General features: G+C 35.4%; 8 protein-coding genes and 1 non-coding gene across 12 annotated transcripts; 4 read left to right on the forward strand and 5 right to left on the reverse strand.

Moving 5' to 3' along the window:
- Nucleotides 1-1983: 1983 nt before the first annotated feature.
- LOC103859244 (polygalacturonase) lies at nucleotides 1984-3873 on the reverse strand. Its single transcript, XM_009136749.3, has 4 exons — nucleotides 3715-3873; nucleotides 3308-3613; nucleotides 2642-3160; nucleotides 1984-2451 (listed from the first exon to the last, which is right to left on the reverse strand). The coding sequence occupies exons 1-4, from the start codon at nucleotides 3823-3825 to the stop codon at nucleotides 2194-2196; spliced, it is 1194 nt and encodes a 397-aa protein (XP_009134997.2). The 5' UTR covers nucleotides 3826-3873; the 3' UTR covers nucleotides 1984-2193.
- Nucleotides 3874-4671: 798 nt separating this feature from the next.
- LOC103859245 (exopolygalacturonase clone GBGA483) lies at nucleotides 4672-8285 on the reverse strand. The gene is made up of 4 exons (XM_009136750.3): nucleotides 7522-8285; nucleotides 7117-7431; nucleotides 6229-6744; nucleotides 4672-5954 (listed from the first exon to the last, which is right to left on the reverse strand). The coding sequence occupies exons 1-4, from the start codon at nucleotides 7756-7758 to the stop codon at nucleotides 5706-5708; spliced, it is 1317 nt and encodes a 438-aa protein (XP_009134998.2). The 5' UTR covers nucleotides 7759-8285; the 3' UTR covers nucleotides 4672-5705.
- A 250-nt stretch (nucleotides 8286-8535) lies between these two features.
- On the forward strand, nucleotides 8536-10058 carry LOC103859246 (U11/U12 small nuclear ribonucleoprotein 25 kDa protein). 4 transcript variants are annotated; one of them, XM_009136755.3, is made up of 5 exons: nucleotides 8536-8808; nucleotides 8894-8999; nucleotides 9080-9179; nucleotides 9274-9378; nucleotides 9773-10058. In XM_009136755.3, exons 1-4 carry the CDS (start codon nucleotides 8598-8600, stop codon nucleotides 9367-9369), a joined length of 513 nt encoding a protein of 170 aa, XP_009135003.2. In that variant the 5' UTR covers nucleotides 8536-8597; the 3' UTR covers nucleotides 9370-9378; nucleotides 9773-10058. The 4 variants fall into 4 exon arrangements, with proteins under 4 accessions (XP_009135003.2, XP_009135001.2, XP_009135004.2 ...); XM_009136753.3 differs by having other exon boundaries at nucleotides 8541-8808; nucleotides 9781-10058; XM_009136756.3 differs by having other exon boundaries at nucleotides 8541-8808; nucleotides 9808-10058.
- LOC117133253 lies at nucleotides 9522-9643 on the forward strand. Its single transcript, XR_004457076.1, has one exon. It is a non-coding gene; the product is annotated as a small nucleolar RNA snoR130 (small nucleolar RNA).
- Nucleotides 10059-12277: 2219 nt separating the features above from the next.
- LOC103860132 lies at nucleotides 12278-16183 on the reverse strand. The gene is made up of 4 exons (XM_018657333.2): nucleotides 15543-16183; nucleotides 15216-15454; nucleotides 14827-15144; nucleotides 12278-14727 (listed from the first exon to the last, which is right to left on the reverse strand). The coding sequence occupies exons 1-3, from the start codon at nucleotides 15972-15974 to the stop codon at nucleotides 15087-15089; spliced, it is 729 nt and encodes a 242-aa protein (XP_018512849.2). The 5' UTR covers nucleotides 15975-16183; the 3' UTR covers nucleotides 12278-14727; nucleotides 14827-15086.
- LOC117132601 lies at nucleotides 14245-15087 on the reverse strand. The gene is made up of 2 exons (XM_033287333.1): nucleotides 14827-15087; nucleotides 14245-14727 (listed from the first exon to the last, which is right to left on the reverse strand). The coding sequence occupies exons 1-2, from the start codon at nucleotides 15085-15087 to the stop codon at nucleotides 14245-14247; spliced, it is 744 nt and encodes a 247-aa protein (XP_033143224.1).
- Nucleotides 16184-17212: 1029 nt separating the features above from the next.
- Nucleotides 17213-19197, forward strand: LOC103859247 (F-box protein At3g07870). The gene has a single exon (XM_009136757.3). The coding sequence runs from the start codon at nucleotides 17738-17740 to the stop codon at nucleotides 18965-18967; it is 1230 nt and encodes a 409-aa protein (XP_009135005.1). The 5' UTR covers nucleotides 17213-17737; the 3' UTR covers nucleotides 18968-19197.
- Nucleotides 19198-20577: 1380 nt separating this feature from the next.
- On the forward strand, nucleotides 20578-22489 carry LOC103859248 (rho GDP-dissociation inhibitor 1). The gene is made up of 5 exons (XM_009136758.3): nucleotides 20578-21345; nucleotides 21437-21503; nucleotides 21680-21898; nucleotides 21989-22113; nucleotides 22206-22489. The coding sequence occupies exons 1-5, from the start codon at nucleotides 21127-21129 to the stop codon at nucleotides 22281-22283; spliced, it is 708 nt and encodes a 235-aa protein (XP_009135006.2). The 5' UTR covers nucleotides 20578-21126; the 3' UTR covers nucleotides 22284-22489.
- A 428-nt stretch (nucleotides 22490-22917) lies between these two features.
- Nucleotides 22918-25878, reverse strand: LOC103859249 (growth hormone-regulated TBC protein 1). The gene is made up of 7 exons (XM_009136759.3): nucleotides 24898-25878; nucleotides 24214-24330; nucleotides 23958-24136; nucleotides 23781-23874; nucleotides 23616-23693; nucleotides 23430-23531; nucleotides 22918-23351 (listed from the first exon to the last, which is right to left on the reverse strand). The coding sequence occupies exons 1-7, from the start codon at nucleotides 25387-25389 to the stop codon at nucleotides 23211-23213; spliced, it is 1203 nt and encodes a 400-aa protein (XP_009135007.1). The 5' UTR covers nucleotides 25390-25878; the 3' UTR covers nucleotides 22918-23210.
- Between the last annotated feature and the right edge of the window lie 1809 nt (nucleotides 25879-27687).

Consider the following 27687-nt stretch of genomic DNA (forward strand, 5'->3'; position numbering starts at 1 on the left):
TCCGTAATCTTTAAATACTAAACACTATCCCAACTCCTAAATACTATGGCTATCACTAAACCCAAACCTCAACCCCTACCTTCCAAATACTAAACCCTAAATTTAAATCACTAAACCCTAAACCCAAGTATAAACCCTAAACCTAAGTATAAACCCTAAACCCAAGTATAAACCCTAAACCCAAATAGAATGAAACAAAATACATAGTATAGTACATATTGGTGAACAAAATAGAACACTCTTTATTAATCGTCAAATGGAACGATACATGATAGGGTCACCATCAAACCTCAACCCCACCTTCCAAATACTAAACCCTAAATCTTAATCAATAAATCCTAAACCCAAATATAAACTCTAAACCCAAATAGAATGGAAAAAAAATACATAGTATAGTACTTGGTGAAGAAAATAACACCTTCTTTATTAATCATCAACTGGAACGATACATGATAAATACATATAGTAACAGACTATTTTACATTACATAACATGAATAAAACATTCATAATACATATTGTTTTACATTTCTATTCTATACGCATAAAATAGAATAGAACACAATGTTACAAAAACTGTTCATCTTCTCCGATCAATTCAAGGATATTCACAGCGAGAAAGATATGTGTAACTGGCAACATCCGTGAGAATAGTACATGTAACCGCCTCGTAAACCGAAAAGATTAAGGTGATTGAAGGAAGAGTTGACGAACCTTGCGGCGGTGCCGTTTACGTTGTCGGCGACTCCATAGATTTCAGATGCGCAAAGCTTTTTGTCAGTAGCGAAGCGAGTCATTGCAGATGGGCATCTCATAGGCAAAGCTACTCCAGAAATGGTTTTGGTGGTTACACAGTGGATCAAAAATGGAGAAGAAACAACCCACGTTCTACAAGGTATGTGATTCTCCAAAGGCCACGTTGTATGTGTGTAAGGTAAGTATTATTAATTTAGTTTTTTTTAGTTTACAGGTTTTACCGGTTGTGTAAGAGGGCATAGTAGTATTATTATATAAAAGATGCATGGTGTATTGGTGTATTAGGGTATTTAGACATAGAATGAATTATAATTTGTTTGAAGGTTATACAGCCAAATTTCCCTAATTTTAATACTGTCTCTTTTCCCATTCAAATATATAGAGTTACATATATATATATATATATATATATGTATTGTATACCCTGGTGTCGTTTATCCTACATAGCGTTGGAGAAACAACAATGGAGTTCTTAATTTATTTATTTTTGGGTAAATTGTTAAGTTCTTAAATTTAATTTGACATGAATACTATTAGCTATTAGAGCTCGAACTTCAACAGAAAACGTTACCGTTCCAATTTCAAGTTTTGTCAAATCCGAAATCAGCAGGACTCAAAATTAATTCGGCTGTCTAATTCAAATCTAATACTACGATAATAACTAGAATAACAATTAACAAGTATCTGGATAAGACGTCTGAAGAATATCTCACAATAAAAGTGAGATGAGACCACTGGAGCAGCTATTTTGTTAAGAAACTGTTAAAGTTTCTCAAAGAAAAATATCATAATTATTTGTATAATTACATTTTTAATAATTGTATCATATTTTAATAAGTGTTATTAAGAGTTCTAAGCAAGTTATTTAAAAAAAAATCTTAAATCAGAATTCTTCTCTATTCTTTCTCATACTTTTTAAAATCACTAGGTAACTTTTCACGTATTCATCAATGAACAACGAGAAAATAAAGTAAACATTTTGTACTGGGATCAAAAAAAAATTAATGGAGATAAATTTTCATTTTTGGTGGGATCAATATAATTTTTCTTAAGTAAAAACAAATATTTTACATTTTTTAAAAATAAAAACAAATACTTTTAGAAAAGTAGTGGGGTCAGCTGACCCCATCTCTTCCCAGCCCCTGGTCACATAGATCAACCCATTAATTGCTAGTTAATTTTAAGGTTTAAGTAATTTTTAGCATTTTAAATTTCTTAAAAAGACCAATCACATGCAGAAAAGATATATAAATCTTTTAGTTTTATTACATCATTATGCACACACACATATGTGTTGGCATCGAATAGAAACATTTTTTCATTTACAGTTTTCATAAAGTCTCCCTTATGTGAGACTTTTCAAAGAAAAAAGGGTTAGAAAGAAGGAAAAACAAAATTGGATGTGAAAGCCCTAGATGTGTTGATCAGCTTCAACATTTTACGCTTGGCCAGGTGCCTTGACCACAGGTCCAACACAAGCCTTTGGGTTTTGAGTTCCCACAAGCTTAGGTGTGACGTTTGTGCACTCAAAAGTGGGTGGACCATCAGGTCCTGTGTACTCAATGTTAATGTCTCCAATCTCAACGTTCTCACATGGATGTCCCTTGCTGCACAATAGTTTCACTGCGTCCTTGTTCCCTGATGTTCCTCTAATATTCCTGAAGGTAATGTCCACCAGCTTAATTGTTGATGGTTTCTGCAAATAATATAAAAACTTTGGGAATCAGAATCATATATAGAACTCTATATGTAACCTCTACCAAAATGGTAAATGCTAAAGATCTAGAAAACATCAGAATAATTTGTGTGCTGAATCAATTTATCCATTTTCATATATAGAATCCGGTGATAGTGGCAAGACATAGAATCTAATAAAAAATACTTACGCTCTTGTTGCATTGGTTCCAAGGGCAGTACTCCTGGTCGATGAGGATTGGGTTGCTAACTTTGTTAAGGATGATATTCTCAAAATGAATACCGGCAGCAGTGGTGGTGCAAGCCGCAGATGGCCATGTCTTGATCCTCAGCCCGTTGTCGGTTCCCTCGAGGGTGCAGTTTATAACCTTAATGTCGTTGACATCTTGCTCCCATCCGTATCTTCCAAGGCTTCCGACACTGATTCCGTGTCCAGGACCGCACACAACTTTTTCAATGAGGAGATTCTTCATCCCATCTCCCACGGAGATGCAGTCATCTCCTGTGGAGATCTTAGTGTTGAGGATCTTGACTCCCTCACATCTTCCCAAATGGATACCGTCAGTGTTGGGGCTTTCAGCTGGAGCGATGATCTTGATGTTATCAAAGGTCATGTTCTTGCCACTGATAACGTTGAAGTGGAAGTTTTTGGCATCTAACGAGGTTACGTCTTTTATCTCAGCGTTATCCACAAAATCAAACCTTACACTCTGCAAAAAAATAATAGCACCATATATATTAAATTGATCATCAATGAATAATATATCTTCTTATTTAAAACCACTTAAAGCATATATATATATATATATTATTTTTGAAAATAAGTGTCTATATCTTATTAAAACAAAAACACTTACGATGGGAAGTTTTTTGCACTCAAAAGTCTTGTGGCAGTTATTGGCCTTCCACGCTGCATTGCCTTCACCGTCAAATGTTCCACCTCCGTTCAGCTTAAACCCATTGATCTTTTCGAAGACGACCCACCTATCCTTTCCCTGCGTTGAGCCACCGTCAGCTTTGACATTGCCTTGAAGGGTGAACTCCACTGGAGATTTGCATGGACCAGTCATAGCGATCTCACCAAGCTTGAAGTCACCTTTTGGGATCAGAACCTGGCTCGGTGCAGGGGCTTGGCATGCTGATGTGAACGCTTTAAGAAGAGCCTTCAACAAAACCCCAACGACTACGTTAGCCAAAAAAAAAGTAAAAAAACAGTTATAGATTTCTCTGGGTGAAATAATTAGAAAATAGTATAGATACTAACCGCAGTAATATCAGAACCTGGAGGACCACCAACGGTGAACACCTCAGCATTGGCTGAATATCCCAGCAAACATAGAACCAAAATTGTATAAATTCCTAAATATGAACCCATTATTTATTTATTTTTTATTTGTTTTTTATTGTTATTTGTTTTGTTTTATGAGAGTTTAGCTATGCCTCTGCTGCTTTATATAGTGCCCTTAATGGAGATATGTTTAACCCATTTTTCTCTCAACGTCTCGTTTTTTAGATTGTTTGGCCAATTATCAAGGAATTACTAGGCTAATTTAATTTTGAGAAACTAGCGGTTTATTATTAGACGAAAGACTTGTTCTACTCGTGCACGTTTATAGCATTTTTACGATACGTACATTTTTCAGGTTAATTGTTAGCCAACTTATGAAATTGACATGAGTGAAGAAGAGACATTATGTTTAAAACATACGGTTGGACGGATTTATCGTAAACCAACATATGAAGGCTATAATGTATATAGCTCAGAGAGAAGCAGAGGCAGATTTTGAAAAGTTTTTAATGGGGGACACAATATTAAAAACATCTATATATATATATATATATATATACCAGTGTCTTTTTTTATGTTGTCGATGTGTAAAATCTTTGGAGGTACTATGTCAACGTGAGCCTACACAAGAATTAAAAAAATTCAAAGTTATTATCTTATCTTGAAAACGTGAAAATACTTTTTAAAGACTATCAAAACATCATTATGTTTAATTGGATTAAAACCTTGAAAATACTCTCTCTAAATTATGTATACTGTCTCTGAAGCCAGGGCGGACCCACGGTAGAGTGGGGTGTGGCACTTGCCCCATACTACAATTATATATTTCTTGTACACCTATGTAACAGATTGTTGTCATTAGCTCTTTTGGTTATTAGACTCACAGTAGTGCCCCACGTTTTACGAGTTCGAACCTAGGCTTCTCTTTTTTAGTATTTTTTTGTGTGATTAGGATAAAGATAAATAACGTAGTGTTTTAGTTTGACACAAATCTCAAGACTGAAACCAGAGACAAAGCTGATGTTAACAAAATAATCTTTTTCTCTATACGTTTTGTTTTATTTTAATCACTTTTCATAAATATATATTCTTTTTATTGTGTTGCTAAATTTTTTTATGAGTGATTTTCTTTTCTTTAGTATATAGTTTTTCTGAAGTAAAAAATATTACACTTTATTTTGTTATTTATTTGTATTAATTCGTATTTATTAATTATAATACTTAGATTAAAATGAAAACTATATTGAATAAGTGTTTATAATGAAACTATATGTGTAATATATATTTTTATCTTAATATTACTTCAACTATTATGAAATGTTTATCTTTTTATTTGATTAAAATATTTCCTTAAATAAGATGTAAATATTAATGATTAATGTTATTTATTTTAAAATTATTATATAATTTATTTATTTTAATTATATTTAATATTTTTTTTGTAAATACCATAATATTTATATATTGTGCCCCATGTTAATTTATTTTCTAGATCCGCCCCTGTCTGCAGGTGTTTTGATTTAAAGACAAACATACCGTTACACGAATCTGAGATCATTATTAGGTATTATTGTTTGCATACAATTTCTCTTACCAATTATAATAACAAAAACTTATCTCTACTTCATGGATATTATTATTGAAAATAATGTATGTATTTGTGTTATTTCATAATAGATTATGAATGTTTGGGAAATATAAATAAATATAGAGAATACTTATAATAATCTTTAAATTTCAATTATATTATTATTGCGAATTACACAAAAATTATCTACCCAATATTGTGTCACTCTTTCAGCTAATGAATTCCAAACTTGAAGGGACTATTATCTCTATTAGATATCCATATATATCATTTAAAGGTTAAAAAAAAACAAGACATATTTCTAAACTTTTTCATCGCACCCTGACCAAAGCGTCTTAACCAGACTGGATGGGTGCATGGTGGACAAGCGACTTTAACTTTAAGAATCCGGTTTAGCTTTTTCAGTGCAAGCAGGTGGTTCCATCTTTCCTTTGAGTTTAGGCTTGACGTCAGAACATGCCGAAACAGCTGGTCCCTTTTTACCAGTGTATACGAAGTCTATGTTAGAGAGAGTAACATTAGTGCAAGGCACTCCTGGGCTGCAAAGTAGTTTCACAGCCACCTTTGACGCTGATGTGCCCTTAATGTCCCTGTAGGTGATGTCCGACAACTTCACTTTCGATGGTCCCTGCGCATATATGATTTAAAAGCTTGTTCAGTATTATCAACCACACCAAAATATATATATATGTGTGATGTGTCAAAATTTGAGTTTCGTATAGAAACATTCCCTCTCATAACATTTCTGGTTATAATACCTCACTTCGAAAAGTGAATATCATCAATCTAAAGTAGTATATAAAGTACATGGTCCCTGCACTCCTAAATGATTTTAAATTGAAAGCACATGATTATGAGAATGTATTTTCAAATATAGTAAATACTTTGATTTGGTTACATACCCCTTTCTTGCAGTGGCCATGAGGGCAATACACTTGGTCGATGAGAATAGGTAAGCTAACATTGTCCATTGTGATATCCTGGAAAAGAATGTTGGAGACGATACCAGGGGGAGATCCAGGCCATGTCTTAATGCGGACACCGTTATCAGTGTTCTTGATGAGGCTTCTCCTAATGGTGACTCCTCTCACTGGTTGCTCATTAGGATACTTTCCAAGACTTCCGATGGCAATACCATGTCCTGGTCCACATTCTACGTTCTCGACAAGAAAATTTTCAGTACCATCTCCTATGGAAATGCAGTCATCTCCGGTTTTAATCTTTGCACGTACTAATCTGACGCCATCAGACCTTCCAATATGGATACCATCGGTGTTAAGACTCTCTGGAGGTGCATCAATACCAATATCCTCAAGCGTTAAGTTCTTACAGTTGATAATGTTCATGTGGAAAAGTTTGCTGTTTGTTGATTTTATGCCTTTAATTTTCGAGTTTGTGAGACCTGTGATCCGGATGTTCTGTTACCAATAAATATTTACCTAGTTAGTCAATTATATATTCTGAAAAATTAGATGAATCTTTAAGATAACACAAAAAATTATGACAAAATAGCATGCAAAAAAATCCCGAAAATACTATTAATTAAGTGATAAAATGACTGAATTGTTTCAAACCCTAGACCATCATCCTAATTTCATCCTATAACTATTAAACTCTAATCACTAAAATCAAATCTAAATATAAAATAGTTTTCTTTAACTTTTAATTTATGTATTGGTTTTTTCCTGTCATGTTTTGTGCTATTTTGGAATAAAAACATGTTTTCTTCTACAAGGTATTTTCTCATAAAAATATGTTTTCATCTTTTATGTCGAATTGAAAGTTCTTACGATAGGGAGAGTGTTGCATTTGCCAGTTTTAGCACAGTCATTGATCTTCCAAGCGTGGGCGCCTTGGCCATCAAAAATGGCACCATGTCCATTCAAATTAAAATTCTCGAGTTTTTCGAAATTAATCCATCCGCAGTGAGGTTTACCAGGAGTGGCCTTAGAAGGAGCCATTATATGGCCATCCATTTCGAAAGTGACGGCACTTTTGCATGGACCCTTGAACTCTAAGGTCTTTACCAAATACTTACCCTTTCGCACTTTAATCTTGCTTGGTGATTTTGATTCACATGCTTTTTTCCATGCATCCGCAAATGCCTACATAACATCCGTTCCACACCATATTCTTACTTAAAACCATATAACTAGAGAGATTAGACGTATAACAATATAAGATATGGTACGTACCTTACTGTCATCGGTTTTGCCGTCTCCTTTGGCTCCTGATGCTTTAACATCAATTGTTTCACCGCTTCCTTTGGATGGTTCGTCTTTATCGTTTTCTGTAAGCATTTTAGCCCCATTTGCTATTGTTGTGGCCATAACCACTAGTACTATAAAAAGTAGTGTCTTTGCTCGACGCAAACCCACCATTTTTTTAATTCTCTTAAATTTATTGATATTTTTTATTTTCTTATTTATCATTTATTTTCTCTTTATACTTTTTTTTCGTTTTTTTTTTCTGGTTTGCTCTGATGAGTCAAGAGTTCGTTTTATAGAGTAGCGAAAGAGTTTGAAAACCACAAATTCCGCGTACCTAAAAATAGAACTATTGATTATGTGTAATACATAATGAGAGAATTAAGCACGACCTTTTTGACTTGCTCCGTTTTCTATTTATGGAAACATGCATGTGAGGTTGCAAAAAAGATGTCTCATCTAGCGATCGAAAATCCGGTTTATAATTTATTTCAGTTCGGTTTTACAAAAGAAAATCAGACTAGTAAAATGTTTTTGTTACATTTGGTTTAGTTTTTTTTTCTTTTTAAGTTTGATTCGGTTATAGATACTAGAATTCCAATTCGAATAAATAAATGTTCTAAAAAAATATTTATAAAATTATGGGAATTATTTTTTCTGAAAAATAAATGATGGAATTATAACATAAAACAATTTTACAACTTATGTTGACGGTTCTATTTGCATTCAAACAATATTCATGTTTGCCGGTTTACACTTTTCCCATCAATCAGTATAGTTAGTTGTTAATAAATCACCTTTCACTCGAAACTTAGATTTTTATGACGTATTTGCTCAAAAAAAAGATTTTTATGAGGTAAAAATAAAATGTTTTTGATATTAAATGTGTATGTATATATATAAATAAATAAATCGATGAATATCGGGGGAAATGGAGAAGTTAACTCGGCCCATTACATGAAAATCTACTAATGGGCTTATCATGGCTAAACAATAATGGGCTAAACAATTTGATTCCAGACTTGTATAAGAGAAACCCTAAAAGAAAGAGAAAAGACACCACAATGGACAGCGGCGATATTGTCGGAACCGGAGATTACGACGTTGAGACGAAGCGAGAGAAGCTGAAATCGTTGCTCTCTCAACTACTCGCCGATCCGATTCTAGCCGACGTTCCCAAGAATCCAACACTCTCAGATGTCGTCACTCTCGTCAGTCTTGAAAAGGGAAGCGCTATGCGTCTCTCCATCGTCAAACTCGACGGCTCCTCTTTGGGTAAATATTTACTTTCATATGAGCATTTCGTCGAACAAGTGGTGTGCATTGTAGATTTACATTTACGTTTGTTCTTTATTGGCAGATGTGGCGGTTATGAATTCAGCTACTTTGAAGGATCTGAAGCTTTTGATCAAGAAGAAAGTTAATGAGATGGAGCAAGCAAACATGGGTCATCGCCACATCTCTTGGTAAAAGCTTGTTTCTTTGATTCTTGTCGGAAAAAGAGAAACCTTTAGTTATTACAAGAGTTTTGTTTGGGAATGTGCAGGAAGCATGTGTGGTCAAACTTCTGTCTTTCGTGGAATAACGAGAAGTTGCTTGACGATGACGCTGTTCTTCAGGATGTCGGAATCCGGAACAACTCTCAGGTTTACCTCTGTTGCTGTACTATGTTTCAAACCATTTGTCTACATATGCTCTAGTTGTCTTTAATCTTGTTTTGATTGGTCTTTATGAATACAGATCGCCTTTGTTCCGTATGTGACGAAGAAGGGTCCGGGAAGACACTCAAAGAGGAAGAAGCATCGTCTCTTTCGTTCACTCCACAAGACTTGTTAGATAGTATCGGTAGGTTTTCGACCAAACGTAGTTATGTTATTCAACACTTGAGCTAAAAATTGAGGCCTCATTAGATACATTTCAAAAGCGTTAATTTGTTTTTATTTATTTAAGACATTAGGTCTGATATGTTTTTGAAATCATGTCAAGATTCCCAGTGATGAAAGTTTTAGTAATCTGTAACGGTGAGAAAATGGGGCTCCCTCTTGGGTAACTTTACCATGGAGGTTTTAGAGGAACCATTGCTGTAGATTCTTGGCAACTTCTGAGGGTTTCTTTGCCGCCCATTACAATGAGCATCGATTCTTTCTTTAACTATTTCTTGAGATTCTGCGACATTTAACTAGGCTACGTCTTTCCATTTTATTATTATTTATTATAATTACTTTGATTACGCTGTTAGTTTTACAGTATTCTGATCAGGTTGTCTGGCGTCAGAAAAAAACACATGACTGTGGGCTGGATGATGCACCAGCATGCTGCAAAAACAAGCAGAGTATAGAAAAACAAGCGCAAGCCGGATGGAGTTGGTTTAGCTTATAATAATCTGTTTTAGTGTAAAACTCTGTATATAAACTCAGCTTATTGGTTGCAGTGTGCATAACAGAACATAAATTGCATCGCTTACTAATGAATGCTAAGCTAGGGTTATTGTTGGTCACATTGTTATAATATTTATTTTAAGAAAATCTTTACTCAGCTATTGGATGATTGATCATCGCCTCTTTAGATCCCAAACTTGCTGAGATATATATATATATACACTTTTAATTAAGACAGTCAGAGTTATTTCAGTATGAATTATGTTCTCATTGCATTTATGTTAGTGAATCGTATGCAGCTGAAATGGTCATGTTAGAACAACTCATTCTGGCACTTGAATTATATGTTACAAACTTCTCTATCCCTGCTAAACTAATGATGAGATTGTTATGGATCTTATGGTTTAGGACGATAAATAGATGTAGTGGAAATGTAGCAATCGTAATGAAGAGAACATATTGTTTTATACATACATCTACTATTTTGGGGATAATAAACATTTAATAAAAAAATTAATAATCTTTTTTTTTCATAATTTGAAGGTTTATATTTATGTATATAATTTCTAGAAAAAATGAAAGTCAAGGCTAATGTTTTAGTGAAATGTGTTTAGATCAGGTCATATGTTTATGTGTTTAGATCAGGTCATATGTTTATCCACATCAAGATCTCTAAGGCTGTAACTGGAAATAGATTTTATGAATGCTCTGAATGAAAGGAACTAGAAAAAATGGAACGTCAATGTTGGAATGGCAGCAGTTATGGAATTACATAAATTAGAATGAGTAACTGCAGGAAACCATTTTTGTAACATAAATGGTAACATTTTAAAGGAAAGGAATGGAATGACATTAACTATAGCTTTAATTAAATTACTACATATTCTCATTATACTAATTAAATGTATTTTACAGTCGGTATTGTTTTTAAAAACAATGCGTACAGTAAAATAAAGGCTCATTAAATTTAATAAACAATGATAAAAAGGAAGCAAAAATATTTATTTAAACTTTAGTTTGATACTAACATTTTTATTAGTGAAATCTAGCGCTGGGATGCGTACAGTTTTGCAAGTTTGATCACTACGGAGTTTTTAAATAAGAAAATATGTTTGATATATTTTAGTTTAAGATTGTAACAAATAATACTCTATGAGAATTTTCAATTTAAAATCTTAACAAATCTAACATGTGACTGCAAATAAATAATTATTATCTGATTTTGTTCCATTCCACTCCATTCACGTAACTTTTTTCTTCTGAATGATTTACTACTACGTTCCTTTTGTTTCCATTTATCCCATAGGAATTATTGGAATGTGATTGTTTTTTAGTTCCATGTAACTGGTGGTTTTATTTTGGAATCAAACGGAATGACCCATTCCACATATTCCAATTCCAAATTTTGTTGATCCAGTTACAGCCTTAAAGTATCACTTACCAAATCTTGTGTTATCCATTATACTCTACACACTAACACTTACGTGTATGAGCCGGACCACTCTTAGTAAATTCTCTATACACCGAACCGTAGGCTGTGATGCACCATAAACAATAGTAACATTAAGAATCTAGGTCAATCACGCAATTGATGATGGCGAATTCGATTCTTGTAAAAAAGATTAAAAGTTCCTCTCAAAGTCAACACATTAAGAATAGACATCTTGTCTTGAATTGCGTAAATTTTGAAACGGAAAACATATTCGGGCCTACAGATATCAATTCTCCGATGCTACATCATATAATTACAGCCTAAAGACAACAAAATAATATTAAGTGTTTGGTAAAACCAAAGTGGTGGGAAACTTGTGCACCTCTTGTTAAATCTTTATAGCCTTTGAAGAACACTCACGGCACAACTGCCCCCACCCACCATTTCGTTTTTTACTTTCCTATTTCTCTATCCTTGAATAGAAAAGCAACAATTATTTAATTAACACTACCAAAATATATAGTCATGAAACTATCTTAAATATGTTAAACTCATTGAGTGTTAAACTTGGTGTATAATGAAACCGAGGGAAGATTATTTAAACACACATTTCACTTTCTAATTGTGATTCTACACCATCTTGTTAGGAACTTGCCTTAGTAACCATTGGTTGATGTATTAAGGGCATAATTATTGGATGTTAAGGGAAATTAAGGGAGTTTCTTATCAAATATTAATATTTGATGTATGAAGTGTGAACACAAAATTTTATTACATTTTAGTGGTGAATTTCTAAAAGCCTGAGAAACATTTTGATATTCTTTTTCTATTTCTTTTCTAGTGAATGACTTCTTTTTGGAAATTCTAGTTTATTCCACACAAAAGTTTCTCAAATAAAAAAGTCCAAGTGTGAATTTCTCAAGTTTTTTAAAAGATTCATCAATAAATTATTAAGAAAATCATGTATTCACATTTGAATATTAAATATGTATATAACTATCTGATGGAATATTCATTTGAAAGATTACCAAAGTTATTGCTCTAATTAACTTTTAGGTGATCTTGGAACATTTCTAATTCAAATCAACAGATCGCCATTATACAATCCAAGCGTAGACAACTACAAATCACTATGGAGATGAAACTGTAATTATAAACTATCTTTCAATGTAGGATAAAAAATCTCTTGATCCAAACTCTTCGTCTAACATATGTTTTACACGCTGATTATATATGACCAAAACCCAGCTATTCAAATAGACATACTTTAATATCTATGATCAACAAATCATTTTGATCTAAATGCTTATCTCACCCATTATTTATCTTATATAAAATCCACAAAATGTTTAGGTAAGATTACTAAAATAACTCCAAATTATGTTATTATTACTAGAGTAACTTATAACTTTTTTTAATTACTAAAATATTTTTTATGCCTACAATACCCTTATTTTCTTTGTTAACAAAAAAACAAATTACAGAAAAAAAAAATATTGCACGTCATCAATTTTTTTTTTTTAACGAAACAGTAATATAAGTCTGCTATAAAAAATCTGCAATACTTGATGGCAATTTTAATAAACTGTTGCAGATTTATTGTTTACCGAAAACTTAGTATCGTAGACTTATACCATCACATACTTTCAAAAACAAGTCTACCTCACATGATGGTAGATTTGATTATACTCGCAGATTTATTTTACGTTGGCAGACTTTTAGTGGTAGATTTTTTTCCTATGACGACAGGTTTTGTAATATGTCGAAAGTTTTGTACTGGCATGCAGATTTATCTCGTAGACTTTTTATAATTTAGCAGATTTTCTTTTCATGTTATAGCAGACTTATACTTTCTACGTTTACAAACGACAAACTTTCAGAATAAGTATGCTTCTAGTTACGGCATACTTACGGCATGCTTTATTCTAGTTACCGCAGACTTTCAAGGGATGGCAGACTTTTTCATCCAGAACCGGTTAACAACATAATTGGTTAACTAATTAGAAGAAAAAAATTCCGGTTTGCTCTAATTAAACCAAAATTTCGACCATACCTTCAACCAGTTATTAAAACCTAGATTTAGCCGTAAAACTTCTTCTTCTCCAAGTCACGATCATTTTTTGGACAAGTGGCTATTTCACGTTAATCTCAAGAGAAACTGATGGAGGGGGTTATAGCCGTTTGTGGGCAGTGGTTATTCGAGAAGGATAAGTGGATGTTTCACGTTGATAACAGAAGAGGAAGCAAAGTAATTCCAGTCAGTGACAAGACAAGCTTTGAAGATATGATTAACATGGTTTATGAGGACTACGAATTAGATAAGAGACATGTTAATATCGAATTGAGTTACATGCTTGGCAGGAAAAGCTTGATGAAGCTAACTCGTGACACACCCCCAGTTAAAATTGGGAATTTTCGACAGTTGCAAGGTTTCTTCCGTCTCCTACAATCTGACAAAGTTCGTCTATGCATAGAGGTCACTTTTAAAGACAACATGAAGACGATGAAACAGATTAACCAGTATGATTGTAATCATGATGAAGACTCAGACACTGACGGAGAACGGTTTGACTATTGCGATGATTCAGATGGTGCGACATCAGATGATGAAGACTTTATAGCCTACGGATTAATTCCAGAAGTAGATACAAATATGAGGAAAGTGTGTACGCCAAAGATGGGGGTAGCAAGCAAATCGAAAAAGGCTAAGGCAGTGGCTCCAAAACGATCTGACAGCCACCCAAAAACGATCTGTTTCCCACACATTTCTTGGCGTTATTAGCTTCATATAGAAGTTAGTGTCTACATCATTATCACCACTGAAATGAATAAAAAACAAGCTCAAGTTAGTATAACAGTAACAAATTATTAAGAACAAATAAGGCATGCTAATAATTAAACTTACTCAAGACTTCGCAAATAATCCAGTAGCTTCCTAAATTTTGTCTCATCAACTTTAGCTAAGGGATCATAGCAGGCTTTAGAGACATCACCTTTTATGATCCTTTTGACAGTTGAGTTACCTACATATGGATACACTTGGGTCTTTGTCAGCTGTGTCTTGCGTTTTTGCAAAGGTCCATCCAAGACTGCCACCAACTGGTCTAATGTGGCATCTAGATTACCATATTTTTGCTTGTCTTCTGAATCAGACCATGTTCCACCAGAATCCCTAAGTTGTGGAACTTCAACCTTCTCCTTCTTTACATTTTTCAATCCTCTAGCTGGTTTTTTTACTTTTGTTGTTCCAACAACCTTCTCACCACCAGTGTCAAGTAGAATTGGAGATGTTAGCTTGACCTCGGATTTTTTGGCTTTCTTTCTAACCACACATTGTATTGCCGCATCCATTTGTGATGAGGCTTTGTCTTGGACCATCCATGACTAATTTCAGCATATAAAAAAACAATAGAAAGTCAAATTTCAAGAGTAAGTTATTAAAAATGAAATTGACATACTAGTTAAAGGAAGCAAATCACTAACCGGGTCGTTGCTGTTGACTTCATCTTCATGGTTCACATTGTAATGTGCATCATTTTTAGGGACAGTAGCTTGCATTTGCTCTCTAAGTTGAGCAATCTCTTCTTGTAAAGTGGAGATTTTCTGTGTAAATACCAGCTCGGCTTCACCAATCCTTGCATTTACTTTTTCATCTACAGATGCGTCTACTGCAGTCAACACCTTCTCAACAATGATTGTGTCCATACTTCCAACCTTTGCAGTCAATGTGTTCATTGCTTCCATTAGGCCAAGTTGGAATGTATCATCTCGACTTGAGTTAAGGCTGGATCCGCAAGCATGCTACAAGACAGTAAACAAACTCAGCAATAAACATCAAGCATATATGTATAACAAAAGGCTTATATACTCACAGTGGATGTCCTCTCTTTTGGCTTTTTTTTTTCATACACTCTTGTTCTTCACTCACCAATTTCCTTTTCTCTTTGTTTGGTACTGGTGCAGTACGCGAGTTCAAGTTCCAATACGTATCATCGAGCTCACCATGTAGAATGTCTGTGATCAAGTTGTGAAGATCATCATCAACCTTGTCCTCTGGCCATTGAGGGTATATCTCAGCTTCTTGCTTGACAATGAGATGTCTGACTCGTACCTACCAATCAAATAATGCAAATGTTAGTATCTTAATATCTCAAGTGATCACTTTAAAAAAAAACAATAATGAAGAAAAGAAACGTAACCTTCAGATGGAGACTTTTCTCCTTTTTATAAAACTCATCCCAGTTTATACGACCACGAGATCCATACCAGGAGAGAAGAGGAACTTGGTTACCCTCAATATGATTCCCATATTCATGCCCAATACCAGGTATCGACTCATACACCCAGATGAGGAGAGCGTGTACGCATCCGCGAAGTGTATACTTGTTCCTTCCTTCATATGAAACAATTTTCACTGAATTTACCAGGCTAGAAAATCCCACACGCCCCCAAGGGTATCTGTCAAATGCTTCTATGTCTAGGACTCTCTTTGCTTGATCCAAAGGAATTCTACTGCCTGGAGAGATGCCAAGTACTCCAATAGACAAGACACATAGTAAACCAATCATTCTTCTCTTCTCAAACGACCAATTCCTAATTTTAGTGAACAACGACTGCAACTCAGAAAGCATAGGACCATGTGAAGGAGAGACACCAAGCTCTTCCCAAAATGGCTTATGATCAATCTCCACCTCGTCATTTATGTTGAAAGGCTCGCAATTTAAACTCGTAATATCACCAAACTCATATAGCGAAAACCTAATTGGCTGACCTTCTATAGCAGACCATATCTCATGGATATTATTAACCACCAATTGGTTTGTAAGTAAATGGTGAACCGCCTTGGCTTACCAGGTATAATTCAGCTCTTTCAGCCTCAGAATAACTCCAACAGATGATGTTTTAATGGATTCCCACACATCTAAACCAACTACTTCTTCCACCATCTGTAAATTAGCCAAATGACAGTTATGATTCATGCTTCCACTTTGCAATGGACATTTCCCTTCTGGATATAGTCTTGCTGGATATTTTTTTCCACTTTTTGATGTAGTCATCCGTCTGCAAAATTGTAAAATGTAGTAAGTATTAGAATTTTTTTTTTCCAAAAACATAGAAACGACCAAGACTGAAGAACACAAACGACCCAGACATACCCAAACTGATATCAACAAATGTACAAACGAAAAACACTTCTATCTACTCTGTATCAAAACAAAATCGAATTCATTTGATACTCTGTATCAAAAATAGTTTGACAGAGACTAACCTTTGATGGCAAAATAGGTAAATTAAACTGATTGATGTGGAGAGGAGCTTATAAGAGTGTCGAAATCAACGAGAATAAGTGATGAAAGCCTTGAGATTCGACGCAGCTGAGAATTTTCGAAAGGGGGTTTAGGTTTCGTCGCTTGGGTTTTGGATTCACTTTTCCTATGTGAATCGAAGGTTTTAGTGGTTGATTAGGGTGTGGAGATGAAGAAATCGATGAGAAATCATGATGGAAACTAAAGAGAGTCAAGAGATTGAGGATTTCACAATTTGGGGATTTAGGGTTCTTGGAGTCATGGAAGAGAAAAGTGTCGTGAGGATATTTTTTTTTCAAAGAGGTTTTACTTTTTTTTGGTTAAGTAAGAGTAATTTTGCCTTAATTTAATTTAACCTGGGAACTAATTTTTTAACCGATGGGGCATTTCAGTCTTAATTATGCATTTTCTATCTTTCTCTTTTTTGTGTGTTAATCTAGTCATTAGTCATAAAATGTGAGTTATTAGAGGTAATTTCCCAAATGTTTATTATATTAACCGAAAGAGAAAAGTCCAACATGAATATGATATCTACATCACACACAAACTCTCCAACTCCAATTAAGACTTGTGTATTTTCATATCTCAACGTTTTAAAGAAAAAACACTAAACTAGAAACTGAAATACAAATCTATTAAATAAAAAAAGTGTGACCAGTAAACAATTCGATTTACTGTTGGACCTTTAAAACAAAGTTAGATGATAAAAAGTAAAAGGAAAGAGAGATGCAAAAGAGAGGACTTCTGCATGAGTTGGCAACTTCAGTTTTTGTTCTTATTATTAAAGTCTTTAAAGTAAACCTAATTTAAAAAAAAAAACGTAAGTGTTGCTCTGTCATCATCATCACACTTTCCCCCTCCTCCCTTTTGTTTTCTTCTTCGTTTTCTTTATTCTCTTTTGACAATCCGTAACTCCAAATCTCATCCTACGGTCTACAAAATTTTAAACTTTTTCCACGATAGAATTATTATTATGTGATGCCCATTCAACGTAACCCCTCCTTAGTTTCCTCATCAATCTTCTTCTCTCTCTCTCTCTCTTCATCTCAATATATCAAACATCTTGCTTCTGTTTCTCTCCTTCATCCATGGCTCAAGAGAACAGTTTCAAGAAGAGAAAGATCACCACCGTGGACGACCGTGGAGGACTTTTAGAATCCCTTCCCGGAGATATCCTCACCGACATATTCTCTCGCCTTCCCATCTCCTCCTTAGCTAAACTCATGTTCGTTTGCAGATCTTGGAGATCCATTTTGACGACACAACACGGTCTTATCTCTTCTTCTTGTTCTTCCGACAAGAAGCCATGTCTTCTCCTTCACTGCGATTCGCCAATACGCAACGGCCTCCACTTCTTGGACTTGTCTGAAGAAGAGAAACGTATCAAGACCAAGAAATTCACCTTAAGATTCGCATCTTCCATGCCTGAGTTCGACGTGGTAGGTTCTTGTAACGGTTTGCTCTGTTTGTCTGATTCTCTTTACAACGACTCTCTCTACCTCTACAACCCTTTCACCACAAACTCCTTAGAGCTTCCTGAATGTTCCAACAAGTACCATGATCAAGAACTCGTGTTCGGCTTCGGGTTCCATCAAAAGACAAAGGAGTACAAAGTTGTAAAGATAGTTTACTTCAGAGGTAGTAGTAGTAGCTACCGAGGTCGTGGTCGGATCCAGTACAAGCAATCAGAGGTTCAGGTCTTAACCTTACCAACAAGAAGAGATCAATCTTTATCTTGGAGAAGCTTAGGGAAAGCTCCTTACAAGTTTATGAAACGTCCCACGGAGGCTTTGGTCAACGGGAGGTTACATTTTGTGACAAGGCCTCGTAGGCACGTGCCTGATCGTAAGTTTGTATCATTTGATCTTGAAGATGAGGAGTTTAGAGAGATTCCTAAACCGGACTGCGGTGGGCTAAACCGGATCAACCATAGGTTAGTGAACCTTAAAGGGTGTCTTAGTGCCGTTGTTTATGGAAACTATGGGAAGTTAGATATATGGGTTATGAAGAGCTACGGGGTTAAGGAGTCTTGGGGCAAAGAGTATAGCATTGGGACTTACGTGCCGAAGGGGCTAAAGCAGAGTTCGGACCGACCAATGTGGATTTGGAAGAACGCTGAGAATGGTAAAGTGGTTAGGGTTTTGTGTGTGTTGGAGAATGGAGAGATCTTGTTGGAGTATAAGAGTAGGGTTCTTGTGTCTTATGATCCAAAATTGGGTAAGTTTAAAGATCTTGTTGTTCAAGGTATGCCTAATTGGTTTCACACTGTTGTTCATGTTGGAACATTATCTTGGCTTGATACACCACTTGATTTATGAAACGTTTTAAAGAAAATTCTTCCTTTTTATTGTCATATAATATTCCATTTATAGTCTTAAATAATGTTGTAAATTATTGAGTCATCTTCTTTCATCCTTCCAAGTTATTGCTTCGTTTCTGGTGAATGTATTATTTGTTGATTTTTTCATGTTTTTTGGTGGTTTCATGTAGATATGGTTTCATAAATCTACTGGTAAATATATATGAAGATATATGTGCCATTCAGTTTTATGCCTTTGTATTCTGTGTCAATTTTCATCACAGCATGGCCTTTACTATATGATATTTTACTAAATTTACTGCAATATATTTGAATGAAACAAAGAGTATACAATTGTTAAACCAAAATATGCAATTCATAAACATGCATGTGAGAAACAAATATATGAGATAATGTGTACAGAAAGAACTAAATATGTAACATTAGTTGCAGAAATGGTTAATTGAGCTTAACTAACGTTACACCACAGCCACCAGAGCCTCATTTTTCACGACTTGTAACCGTCGTCCATTCTATTATGTCTTAATTTTTGTGTTTGTTTAATAAAATTTTACTATATATTATCTAATACAGTACAATCATAAAATTTGCATGCTGGATCAGTAAGCCATCCATGAAAAGAATCTCCTAGCATATACTTAGATCCATGGAGTTCACAACAAGAAAATAAAGGCACGACGATAAAGCAAAATTTAAAGAACTCTCATACAAAAGAAGCTTTCGCTAATCACGCAAATCATATAATTCAATAAAAAGAAAATTCTGTGCATATAAATATAGATAACTATAGTGATTCTCGATCTAAATATTAAACCCATGTGGAAAGATTCCTTGCCGTCTGAAAATAAAATAAAAACTCCATACATCTTAAGATCTAAACATCATATTTTATAAGAACAAAAGATCTAGAACTTTCTTTGAAGAAATTGAAGTCTTCATTATGTCGGAATTATTACATAGTATTATTTCGGATGATGGCTAACTTAATTAAAATGAATCAAATTAAGTTACAATGTCAACGACCGAAAATAATTTGCACATCGTGACTTTTTTTAAAGGTCATGAGGAAATGATTACCGTTGGATAAACATAAATCATTTTCGATTTTTAAAATATTGGAGTATATGTTATAGGCTACCATCATTTTACAACGACAACAGAAAAAGGCTTGCCAACAATCACGTTCATGTATACAAAAGATACGTCGACTGACTAGCTAGTGCATGTGGAAGGCCGGTGAATCTCCAAAAGGCCACAGTGGCCATTTTTCTTGCTCACTGTCACTGGTACCACTAGACTCTAGAATGTGCATGTTATGGTTTTTCCCATTTCTGAAAATTTCATACTCAGGATTTAAATAGACGTTGATTATATACCCCTTTGGTCGAAAGTTCCATGCTCGAATAAATGAACACGCCCCATATGTTAATGCTTTTATCTAGCATACATATTGCTTGACTAAGTGACAACTTATCCAAGCAACTAGCATATGACTCTGAAAAGGCATAGTCTATAACTATTGCATGTTTCAGATTCGTAGTAGCTAGAGATAGTAATAGTTAGAAATGTTTCAAAATTTGTTAGGTTAAATATAAGACGAATGTGCGTATCATAAATAGTAAGAACATCAAAATTGAAAGTGACAATCTATATTTGGGTACATCATCTATCAACTCACATGGTCCAAAAAAAATTGAATGAATCAAATAGGTTTGTGCTGCATGACTCGAGACTTGTATTTGTCTCGTGCCATTAGTTTTCAACTTCAAACCGGAAGAAACCGGCTAATATAAACCAGTACATTGGTTAAGCAAACTAACTCGGACGAATAATATAATCCAAGTATCCAAACAACAACAAATATTTAAAAAAAAAAAAACATAAGAGAGAGATTGGTCGTGTCGTGGCTCGAGGCTCGTTTCCTCTGCGCGTGGAACAAGTACAATCATACTTTTGTCGGAATTCTCGGTAGTGACTCTCCACGATCTCTCTTTCTCTCTCCTGTAACTCGGATCACCACATGACTTCATCTCCTCCTCCTTCCTTCCCGTTAACACAGAACCAATCTCCCTAAAGAATCTCCCCCAACTCCTCATTCTCTCTAACGCTAGATCCCCCAAAAAAGGTAAAGGCTTTGAGGGATTGATTGATTGATTAATGTCTTTGGTATCGAGTTCCAGAGACATGGGAGGAGACGACGAAAGCACGTCCAGAACTCACCGTCACGACGGCACAGACGACGAGGGCGTTGAGTCCTTGGGGAGGCAGATGAGCGAGTCTTCTATCTGCGCTACAGAGGAAGAAGAGGAAGACGAAGATTCAAAATTGCATCTGGGTCCTCAGTACACTATCAAGGAGCATCTCGAGAAGGATAAAGTTGCTTCCTTTTTACTTTTTCTCTTTTTTTTCAACATTGTATTTTATTAAATTTTTTTGGAGAATTCTTCTGATGAATCTGAATGTATAGGATGATGAGAGCTTGAGGAAGTGGAAGGAACAGCTTCTTGGAAGTGTTGATGTCACCAACATTGGAGGTTTGTGAAAAAAAAAATACACACTTTATAATAGTAATTATAATAATCTTGGAAAATGATTGATAGGTCATTGTGTTTGTTTGCTGTCTCTGTGTTTTATGTGAATAGTTTGGTTATAGATTCTACATTTGTTTCTTTTATGGAGTTTATAGAATTTGTCTCTTTTATATGTGCAGAGACTCTTGACCCTGAAGTGAAGATCATTAGCCTGGCGATCTTATCACCTGGAAGGCCTGATATTGTTCTTATGGTGCCTGAGAATGGGAATCCAAAGGGAATGTGGTTTACTTTGAAAGAAGGGAGCAAGTACTGTTTGAAATTCACATTTCATGTTAACAACAACATTGTCTCTGGTCTTAGGTACACCAATACTGTGTGGAAGACCGGCGTTAAAGGTAATAAACAACAACACACATGAGTTTGTTTTTAGATTCTCTTAATTGTTTGGAATGTGATTTAATTCTTTTTATTATGTGGATTCTCAGTGGATAGAACAAAGGAAATGCTTGGAACCTTTAGTCCTCAGCTAGAGCCATACAACCACGTGATGCCTGAAGAGACCACTCCTTCTGGCTTGTTTGCTCGTGGATCATATTCTGCAAGAACTAAGGTCAAATAGAGTGTCATTCATTCAGAATATAACTAAATCTGTTATAGATAGATATTCTTTGGTGTTGATACTTTGCCAAAACCTTGTTTCAGTTTCTTGATGATGATAATAAGTGCTACTTGGAGATCAACTACAGCTTCGACATCCGTAAAGAATGGCCTGCGGTTTGAAACTCAAGAACCTGAGATGATGTGTTGTCACTTTTCAGTAGAAGTTGTGTTTGTTTCACTCTTTTTTCACCGTTGAACATATTTATTGTTTTTTTTTTCTTTTCTAAATCATCATGGTAGAACAAGAGCGACATTTTACTTCCTCTTTGATCTTGATTTTTTGTCCAGTAATCTCGTTTGGTGTTTGTTCTCAAGTCTTAACTCTCCTTCTGCTTCTTAACATGTGTCTGATGATATGATTGTGTCATACTTCATATCCTTAGATATGTATAATGAGTAATTGTCTCTCAGTCAAAAGCTGAAGAGGTGAAAGTTAAAAATGACAAAATGGGTTTGCTTGACAGAAAATGCATCATCATATGGCTTTCAAGAGAAGATAATTCCTTTTTATTATTATTTGTAATTAGATATGGATTCACATGTTTTGAATTTCAGTTCTCATTCCAATTATTCAAACACGCAAACTCCAAATTTGAACTGCTGCAAAGTTTTCTCTAATATAATATATTTATATATTAATTTTAGTATCACAACAGGTATTGTCCTCATGGCTCATATGTCACTTTCTTTACCATGTGAAGTCTTATCCTCATGGCTAATAAGAAACAGTAATGAGAATTAACACTTTGCTATGAAGCAAAGAAGAATTGAAATGCATCTATGAGAAAATATGAAGATCACAATTGATTAATATCAAAAGAGGTAGTGTTGACAAAGCAAAGGCAATGAACACATCTTTAGGAAAGTGAAGAAACTTTGACATTTACCATCTCATAAATGGATCATCTTGGTCTTTTGTTTTGCTCTCAAAGTTAAAAGAAAAAAAAAACATCCTATTTATATACTTCAAGAGGGGTAAGTAAATAAACCATTGGACTCCCTCCTTGTTGTACACTTTATGCCTCATCTTCTCCCAACCCAACACTTTTATGTACTCTTACCACTTTCTTTAAGAGAGTTTAGTCTCCTAAGTCTCTGGTCAAGTTCTGCCATCACCGCTGGTTCCTGTTTCTTCCGCTGCTTAGATATTGTGTTGGTAGTCATTGATCCAATTTTCTCAAACGCCACCTAAACAAAAGATAATAAATGAATCTTGAACATGTGAACTAGTTTCTTTTTTATTTTCGGATTAGGGATATAGCTTACCGTTAGTAACTCATCAGGGTCAAAGAGCTGGTGTGAGGTAGTCTGTATTATGTTGATTACATCACCAACCTGGTGTGCCATAAGCAGCTCAGTTTCTTTCATCTACAAATAAACAAGAGATCCGTGAAAATGAGATTTAACCTTATGGAAAAAAAAACACTGATCAAAAGGAAGAGAAGTAAGAACCTTGAATATTGCCAAAGCTGCATGGAAAAGAACCTTAGCTCCTTCATAGAAAAGTACATCCCAAACTCGTAGAGTTGTCTGTAAACAAAAATTCTCTATGTAACTAACAAAAGCAAAGCTTATAAAGCCAAAGAATCCAATGTAGTGTTTTTTTAAAAAAAGAACCTCAGAAGGCAAGCTTTTGGAAAAGAGGCATAGAAACCACTCTGTGGCTACAAGGGAAACATCAAAGCCCATATCGTCAAGATGAGTAGCTATTCTGCAAAAATATATAATGTGTTTTCTTGATCAAAACAGCAGGATAATCAAACACAATTTGATTAAGAACCAAGAAGGACATACCGAGGACATTTTTGGGCGAGCAAATCTTTGAAAACCCTTTGCTCAACATGGCAACCAGACAAGTTGGTTGTGTAGCAGTCGCGGACTAATACGTTTTCTAAAAGGACTGCTAGCATCCAGAAGGCGTCTTCTTCTGTCTTCATCACAAGTAATAGTAACGCTGCAACATAGTTTAGTCCCTGCAACAAAATGATTAAGATTACAAAACTCATTTGAATAAAGACAATGAAGATGGGAAAAATAATTATGTGTGTACCTGGCAATAACCAACATCAGAGTCTCGAAATGAATATCCAACAAGCACACGCCTTAGAGCAGCATGACCCTCTGGAGTGTCCAACCATGGATGCCCTGGGAAAGTCCGTGGCAGATCCTACAAAAAGTAAATACACAACTTTCAAAGGCAAATCATGAAAAAAATCCAAGGAGGTTGCACTTAAGGATAATGTAATCAACTTATCATATCACATAACCTCGAATGACCATTAATCAAACAAGTAACATAGCAGCATAAAAGCTCTGCCTATAAGTTGCTAGAACACAAAAATGAACAGCTGATCTCAATGTTCGATAAATCGCTAGACGGTGGTTAGATATTTTATATGAGATTATTGATTATGTGGGTGCATATACCGACTATGCCTAGGCACTACAGTACCTAGACCAATTTTTAGAACAGTGTCGGATCTAGAACAACCAAAATATATGGAAATGAACCGCACTTATTGGTTTCCTGCAACCAACATCAATCCTACAACCCACAAAACAATTCCTCAGAGGCATAATGTCATGATCATAGGGGTTCGAATCAACTATTCATAGCACATAACACATGAAGTAGTCTTCTATGACCATATCACACAGTAGTAGTATCCTTTTAATTTGCGTAGAAAGATCAAAAAAATGTTTGTGACTTTAGATAAAAGACCAAATAACTCACATGATCAATCTGCCGCGTGGCAGGCGTAACCATCCCATCAACAGCCTTAGTCAAATCACCGTAATAACTCTCCGGAACAGTAGACTTCTTCTTAGCAGCACCGGAGAGAGAGAACCACACCTTAGGCCTCAGCACGGGAGGTATCCCTTTCCTGATCAGCCTCTTCAGCGTAATCGCATTACTCAAAGCCGAGATCTTCAGAGACGTCTTCGACACGATACCGTCTCCGGTCAACAGAGTATCCGGCTGGAGATACCAGTTAGCTCCTTTGCTAGCCTCGAGAGCCCACCAGACACGGCCTTGGTTCCTCACTTTCTCTCTGACTTCGTTTAGGACGTTGACGTCGTCGACGTTTCCTTCTACGGTGAAGCCGTATAGGTCTTGGAACTTGACGACGATGTTGGCTCGTCGGGCGTGGATGCTGGGGCGGAGGATCGGGATTTGGGATTGGAGCTCGGTTGTTAAGTCTCTTTTGCTTTGGATTCCGAACATCGTGGGGTCTTGTCTGATTTTTTTGGAGTCAGTTTCGGACCAATCACGAACATGTCAAGAAAGAGAAAAAAAGAAACTGAGGATGGTTCAGAGGAAATGTAAAGGAAGCTCCTTTATTGGATTAAATTTTAATTAAAAGTTGTAACCTTTAATTATTTTTTTAATGTTGTCACGTTCTGCAAACGTTATCTCTCTCTCTCTAATCTTCTCCTCTACGCAGTCAAATAATTTTTTTGTGAATAAAAAATTCAGAAGCAAAAAAGAAGAAAAAACCAAGAACAAATGATTTTCCCCCACCACCCTCCTGTGAGTAACGATGACACTAAAAATGGAAAAGAAAAGATAATCAAAATGAAAAATCCAGAGGAGCTTTTAGTTGAGTCCCGTGTCTATTGGTGTTGTCGAGAAGAGATGTATGAGAGGGAGAGGTTATCTTATCCACGAGTCGATGAAGGTCCACAAACACTATTATAAACAGTAGTATATATATTACTTTATGGAGTTAATGGTTTTGTATTCCACAGATTCAAAATTTGAAGTTAGAGGAATGCATGCGTTTAAACAACTTTAAAATTTGCTTTGATTATTCAAACTTAAGACGGCTAAAAACGTGCTGAAGTGTTATGTAGCTACATTGAATACAATCAAGGCGTTCGTTCATATGATAATGACATGTACATTTTTGAAGTTTAATATAGATGACTGGTGGATTATATATTCTCTCCCATCGGTGGATAAAATATGGTATCTCATAAGTACTAGTTTTTTTTTTTAATTATCATCAGATTTGCTTACAAGATACGTGAGTCCACGACTCCACTAACCATTCATAACTTTGCGTTTCAAACTCTTGACCATTTTTAATCCCCTACCAATTAGTTCCAACAATATAATATGTTTTTCCTTTGGTATATCAAGCCTCAGAATGAAATGCAAAGTCCCGGTCATCTCATGTCTCTTGACCATATTCAAGAAAGATAGAGCAACTTGATATGTTTGTTATTGTATCGTTGTAATTTGAAGGCATATGTTATGTCGTTGTGATGTGCATTTTCCACTGGATCAGACGCAAGACTCTTGGACCTATAACAACTGTTTTCTCCGCCCAACTCATCAACACCACACTGATCCGGTTTGTTAACAAGTGAACTCCCACATCTATACAACAAACGCGATATTGCGTTCTCCTTGAACTCAACACAAAACGAGCTTTGATAATGGTAGTTATCGTCTATATAGTGTGCAAGGCGAGTGATGTGTTTATGGTATCTCACGGAGGGAACCTAGGAGTCACGATACATGTACACACTCTCAGGTTTCGATTGGTTTCAAAGGTCAATTTCAGTGGGTGTTTTACTTACACATTCTTAAAACAAGGAAAAGGTATTGAAAAATTAATTTTACAGGGTCACAAACCTTATGCTTATGAACAAAATCAGAAGCTTATAACAAATATAACACCAAACATAAGGCATATGCTCACATTCTCTTTGAACACATCAATGACTGAACACAGAATTTGAGAAGATGATAAAAACAATTACACAGGTAATCTCTAGGACAGACAGACTGACCTAAGGAGCTCATGTGAAGCACTTTCCTTTGGCCAAAGACAAAAAACAGACGAATATACCCTTATCGAAGACAGCTTGATTTTTTGATTCTCAAAGGGAAACCGGTTTGGCCTATGGAGCTCGGTTTATTTGTTTCATAGGAGGCATTTATTGGTTAGGCTTATTGAGTGAAGTACCTTAATCTTGACCGTCGGATTTGGATCTTGTGGTTTCAATCAAAGGCCAAAATTGAAACTTGAGAAGTAAGTCAGCTTTGATAAGGACGTGAATTTATTGTGTTGGATGTAGAGGAAGCGACCGAGTACACTAAATTTTTGTCTTTATTGGAGCTGTTCTTGACAGAAATTGAAGGTTTCAGTTTGTTCTTGTTTTTGGTTTGACATTTATAGATCCAACTGCATTTCCTTGAGTTGTGGACGGGTGGGCTGTGTACGGAAGGATTTTGGGTGGTAGAAGCGTGGATGGGTGAAACGTTGATGGGGAATGAAGGTGTTTGGAGATTGTGGATTGGTGAGGTGTGGATGGGTGAAGCATGGACGGGTGAAGCATGGACGGAGGAAGAGTGGACGGGTGAAACATTTATGGGGATGAAGGTGTTTGGGGATTGTGGATGGGTGAGGCGTGGATGGGTGAAGCGTGGACGGGTTCACCAGTTGTTGACTTGCTGTGAGAAGTTGAGCCGTAAAGCTGTGCCACGTATTGGCTGACGAGTGGAGAGTGGATG

This window comes from Brassica rapa, chromosome A03 (assembly GCF_000309985.2).
Source record: "Brassica rapa cultivar Chiifu-401-42 chromosome A03, CAAS_Brap_v3.01, whole genome shotgun sequence".
Classification (NCBI taxonomy): Eukaryota; Viridiplantae; Streptophyta; class Magnoliopsida; order Brassicales; family Brassicaceae; genus Brassica; species Brassica rapa.